We start from the raw sequence: 6000 nt of genomic DNA on the forward strand, positions 1-6000 counted from the left end.
AGGTTAAAGATACATACAAGACACGTACATGTAGATGCAACTACTGAAGGCAGTGGGGAGGCTTTACAGAAAGCTAAGGAAAAGCTGTTCAACACATATAAGAAGTTAAAGGAGGACGACATTTTAAGCAAGATTTACTAGTAGAGGCTGCTAGTATAGAACAACAGTACAGTGAGGCCTGGGCAATCATCAACGAAGTGTCAGGCAGACGGGCGACCAATGCAGGTCAAGTCGAGGGAGCATCTCCAGCAGGCAAGGTGCATACCTGGTACAAGCCATTTAGCCAGTGGAGACAAAGGGCACCCTTGTCTGATTCCTTTAGAGAGGGTCTAAATGCTGCATCAAGTTAATACTTACTGGATTAATTAAAGCCTTACAAACATAAGCCAATCACAAAATAAGCCATTTTGAGGTATGGTGGACACACAATACTATGACACCATTTGGTTTGGGTAAATTTGACAACCAAACCAAATGCATGTAGTACACTCCTATATTGCACATCATACATGTACCTCAAAAAGGCTAATGGCAGCGGCTCTTGGAGCATCAATCACTGCTACCACAGTACATTGAAGAGATGGCACTATAACTAATTTTTCATGTTTTGGTATTACATGTAGGTATATTTGTACAACAGTACAAATTTTCATACTTTTACCACAAAGTGCACACAGTTTGTACTTATCTGCAGGACTATTATAATATTATTCAATATTTTGAGTACATTGGTTTTTCATATTGCTGTGACAGGTGAGTGCTGGTCCATCTCCAGAAACCAATCCAGTTACACTAACCCAAGAGTGCCTGGTTGCCCCATCATTTCAGTCTTCCCCTAGTGAAGGGTACCACTTTCATGGTCAACACTACACGGAGCAGCACACAACAGTTGCTACGGTGTCTCCACCAACTGGGATTTTGAAGGCAAAAGGCAGTGACCAGTTTACTAAATTGTAAGTTATATTTTATTATTAGATTAGTTTAATTAGATAAAGAAAAAAAACAAGTTTTAAATGCAGTGGACACTATTGGTAATTACTCAAATAATTATTAGCATTAAACCTTTCTTGGTAACTAGTAACATTGTGAGAAATGGCTCCCTCTGATGTAATGTAGTTTTCGAGAAAGAGGTAGTTTTCTAGGAATTTGATTTCGAGACCTAAGGTATAGAATTTGAGGTCTCGAAATCAAGCATCTGAAAGCACACAACTTTGTGTGACAAGGGTGTTTTTTCTTTCATTATTATCTCACAACTTCGACGACCGATTGAGCTCAAGTTTTCACATGTTTGTTATTTTATGCACATATTGAGATACACCAACTGTAAAGACTAGTCTTTGACAATTACCAATAGTGTCCAGTGTCTTAAAGATTGAAGCAAAGTATTGATCAGTTAAACATAGTAGATATAAGATTTTCTAAAGAACACAAAACATAAAATAAACCAATCTAAAAACAAGAAGAAGACAATGTGTGTTAAAACATATGCCAACATAATCATACTCTGCAAGCTTTGCTATGTGCCTTTAAGGTTTTCTAAAAAATCAAGGCATTGTGAAAGTTCTAATGTGAGCTATCCCCCACTTTTGTTGCAAAGATGTGTAGTTCTATAACAGGTTATTAGGTAATGTCAATAGTGAGTTTACATGTAGGTCGTCTAAACGAAGAAGTAATAACAACATGGTAAACATAAGAAGTCTTAGTCAATAACTGTGGTCAATAATGTTGGCAGCTGCATACAAAGCGAAAATGTTGAAATGTTGTACTTTATATAAAGTTGCAACAAAGTGTTAAAATTCTGTATCTTAAGAACCCCAGTAGTACATGTAACAATTGCAGCACCTTATAGGGTGCACCCCACTAAATAAGGAGAAAACAGACTGTGAGCTCATTATAAATTTGTTTATATGTACCCTCAAAAAATTCTATAAACAACAGATTTGAGAGCCCCCAAAAAGGGTTTTGAGTGTAAAACAAAAATGTCCCCCATCTTTTTGGCCACCTGTATCATGAAGCCCAAAGTATTGCACTGTGTAAGACCAAAACCTGTGTACACACACCAACCGCCCCCCCCCCCCCCCCCCTAAAATTTCTTGTCTTGATCCACCATCGATGATGCTGGTAATGATAGGGATGAAACGCCGCCTGAGCATTATATGCAGCAATAATATGGATACAAAGCTATAATTGAGTATTTTTTTAGGTACAATAACCATGATATCAAAAAAAGGTGAATCATAGCTTATAATAGGCAATAAACTCCAACATCTGAGAGGGGGGCACATCAACCCTAAAACTCCCTAGATTGCTCCAGAGAGCATGTACATGTACGGCCTAACATTTCCCCGGACCCCACGCCAAATGTTATGACTAACGATGTCCGTGTCCCCCCCCCCCCCCCCAATCTTTCAATACAGATTGAAGCCCATGGTCTGATTTGCTGAGAGGTGTAGGGACATTTTTCAAGATTGATGCTCGGATGTTTGGAAAATTACACTGATGTAGGGGTATTTTTGCTTGGAGGGGAAATAACTCGGCGGGCATTAGGACTCCCCATATTAAATTGAGCAAAGGATTAAAGTTCTAGAGTCAATGAATAAATTTTCCGATACTATAAAAAGCTGTAAGACTTCTGAGTATTTTTCGTGTATTTTTTTTTTTTTAATATTTAAAAAAATATTTAGCATTTTAATCTTTATGCTATGGGATGGGGTAACTGGTAGAGATCAGTGGGTGCGCCCTATAATCCTCAAATGGTGTTGGCCATCTTTTTTTTTACTTGATGGGGTTTTAAACGTGTAATTGTACATAATAACTGATAAACTGACAATCAGTGTGATTGAGATTTATTTTTTTAATCCAGTGATACTTTTATTAGGTGTTTGGGCATGCAGGTAGACAATGACCAGTAGATGATACAAAAGTTGTTACGTCACAATGACGTCACAGTTGGTGAAATATACTTATCCAAAGTTTATTATTTCAAAAAATCAACAAGTAAAGAGGCTATTCCAACAATGTATACATCATCAGAAAGGTCTTGCAAAGAGCTTCAAACGCTCTACAGACATGACCCCACTTTGACCTTGTCTTTGGGTTCAAATCGGACGTTGAAAAGTCAAAAATTCATATCTAAAGAACTACGAATCTCCCATTGGTCGTGCAGCATAGAGATTTTTAATGTACATGTACAACACGTGTAGTGTCATGCTTCAGTGCTCATCCAAAGAGCGCCTTAGCTTCGTGTATAGTCTGCATTCAAGGCGTTTTCCAAACACATTTACCTTTTCGATTAGTTAGTCTCTTCTACAGTCGTCAGTATTTCAAAAGTTAATATTTCCTCAACCAAATGAGCTATTTTGCAGTCTATACATCATATGAAAGGGCTTTACGTACTTCACAAAAATGATATATTGGTGACATTTCTTCTCTTAGACCTTTTGACCTGTCTAAACCGGAAGTGCCTGTAAAATGCCTTTAACAGGCGTTGTTTAATGGCTTTTAGGTTGAAATGTGCCCTTTGATACTTTAACACATCGATAAAAAATTTTCGTTTTTATTTCTTTGCATTTTGACGAGCTATTAACAACACTCATTTCACTGATTAAAACACTGACCAAACGATAGCCGAACACCTAGTGTTTGTTTCTAAAAACACTAACTTCTAGTTTAAATTATTTTTCTGTGCTAAACAGGTTACTTACAAAGAAAATGGAAATTAAAAATGCTACAGTATGGTGGATTGCACCCCAGTAAGCATGTGTTGTTTTTGTAGTTTGGGCAATAATTTGTGTGTGTGTGAAAAGCACATTGTTGCACTTTTTTTCTTTTTCACAAGCGTTTAGAAATTATGAGAGTACATTGCTGACTGGGGTGTCAAACTTCAATCAATGTACCTGATGTATGTATTTGTGTACAGTATGCTAGTGCAAGTACTACACTAGTATCAGTTGCATTATAAACCAGCTGCTGAGTGACAGTGTAACTGGAAGTTTTTTGAGTACCCTAATACTATTTTGTTGAAATGTCAATCATGGTCATGTAGGGTTTGCAATAACTGTGTTCAATTTGGATTTTAGGCAAAGTCAAATTTGTTACCCTATTCTTAAGTTGTCATGTTGTACGTTAATATTTTTAAGTATCAACCAACCTATTCACAAAATTTCTCTGCTGGCTACATGTGTGATTTCGCTCTTCCAAGCATGATACAACTCTATGGCGACATGATGACAATGAGTTACATTAAATCAAAGTTTACTATTTGGAAAAATTGTAACAACTCTGTGTTCGTTTTTATTTTTTTATTTTTTTAGGTGTTCAGTAATAGCCCGAACAACTCTTTTTTATTGTTCCATTGTTTTATATTTGTTATAGGTGTTCGGGATTTTTAATAGAGATTTCACTAAAACTTTGCGATGACAGTTCTCATCGCAACAATCTTGCGATGACTCGTTAGTGGTCGCAAAATTGAAATTAAACAGAAGGCAGATTGGCAATAAACATTGCACATTGAAGTTAAATTAATTTAACTCAAATATGGTGTGGCAATCAAACAAAAACAGCAGACAAGAATTGTAAATGTTATAATCAAGAAAAACAAGCGAAAGACCAATAAAAATCTGAGCAACAATTGGATAAAAGCAGACCATTGAGTGTATTTGTATTTACAACATTAAAAATTGAGCAACATGGCTAGAGGTGGTAAAAATATAAACAGATATTATTATTGCTTTAAAATTGGGTTTTGTTCCATAAATTGGTCATATGTGACCTGCTCCTTCGTAATGAGGAATATTGAGTAAATTTCATTTTTGAGTTTATCATAATAATCCCAACAAGCAAATCTCAACATTTTAAACAAAATAAAAATTATGTTAATACGACCTTCCTGTCAGAAATAATGTGGAATTTTCGACGACCTTGATGCTAAATGTTATGACCCGTTTTGAAAAACATAAACGCCAGAAATTTTTTTAAAAACGCGACGTCTCACACACTCTTTAAAATAATATTTTTTTCAAAATGAAAACATTGGTTTTTTAACCCCCCATAGTTGGACCAAAAATAGGACAACAATTTACGAACAACCCAATGATTAATTTAATTATAATGTGTAGACAATTTCAATTCCAATTTCAACAATAAATTTGTGATTTTTACCTGAAATGTTAGAGTAATTTGCATTGTTATTTCCAACTTGAAGTGCGAGTTTGTTCCGTCATGGCAGGGTTCAACTCATTACCGGGAGGGTGCAACGAATCACGTAATGCCCCGGGGCTATACAGCTATCACCCGCGTCTACGGCCGTACATTGACTCTGCTTCAAGACCAGGGATCAGATTTCATTCGCAGTTTTCCCATGCATGTTTCTCATGATTTTAGTGATATTTCTCACCCAACACCAAGTTTAACTGAAAGATTATTCCTTTAGCATTACTAAGGAAGGACCGAGGGTTTTGGGTTTGAGCAATAACTTACCAATTATCTTGAAGAGCTTCTTTTGATCTCCTGAGGATTCTTGTACTTGAGATGAATAATGAATGATCTTTGCCTGGTTGATCAAATTCCTAACTACTTTACATTGGTTGCGATATTCTTGTCGTTGTATTGCCAATTTGCCAATTTTCCGCCACTTCCGCTCCAGTTGACGACAGATCTTTCTCGCTGTACGAATATCATCATTGAACCAGGAGACTTCAGTTTGGACCTTGACTGATCCCATTTTCCAAGGTGCGTATATATCCAAGATGTCACTGACTGTACTCTCATATTGGCTGACATAGGAATCCAAGCAGTCGTGATTAACTTCTAGATTTGCTAAATGAGTGCCTATGTCGCGGAACACTTCGGGAGGATTCACATGTTGCCATTGTCGGCTCTTTATAGTAACGGTTGGGACTTTTGGCTTGCACAGACTCAAGTTACACATGACCGCATAATGGTTTGATAATCCAGGTAGAATAAAGTTTGAGACAATTAGTGAGGAGATTTCACGAGTTA

The 6000-nt window shown here is 36.6% G+C and overlaps 1 protein-coding gene across 1 annotated transcript in view; it reads left to right on the plus strand.

Moving 5' to 3' along the window:
* The window catches only part of LOC117306304, a 94024-nt gene extending 88858 nt beyond the window's left edge, over positions 1 to 5166 (plus strand). Inside the window, exons 9-10 of the mRNA XM_033790899.1 lie at positions 754 to 953; positions 2418 to 5166. Coding sequence (XP_033646790.1) covers positions 754 to 953; positions 2418 to 2436 — 219 coding nt within the window. The 3' untranslated portion in view covers positions 2437 to 5166. The remainder of the gene's footprint in view (positions 1 to 753; positions 954 to 2417) is intronic.
* Positions 5167 to 6000: the final 834 nt, after the last annotated feature.

The sequence above is a fragment of the Asterias rubens genome, unplaced genomic scaffold (genome assembly GCF_902459465.1).
Source record: "Asterias rubens unplaced genomic scaffold, eAstRub1.3, whole genome shotgun sequence".
NCBI lineage: Eukaryota > Metazoa > Echinodermata > Asteroidea > Forcipulatida > Asteriidae > Asterias > Asterias rubens.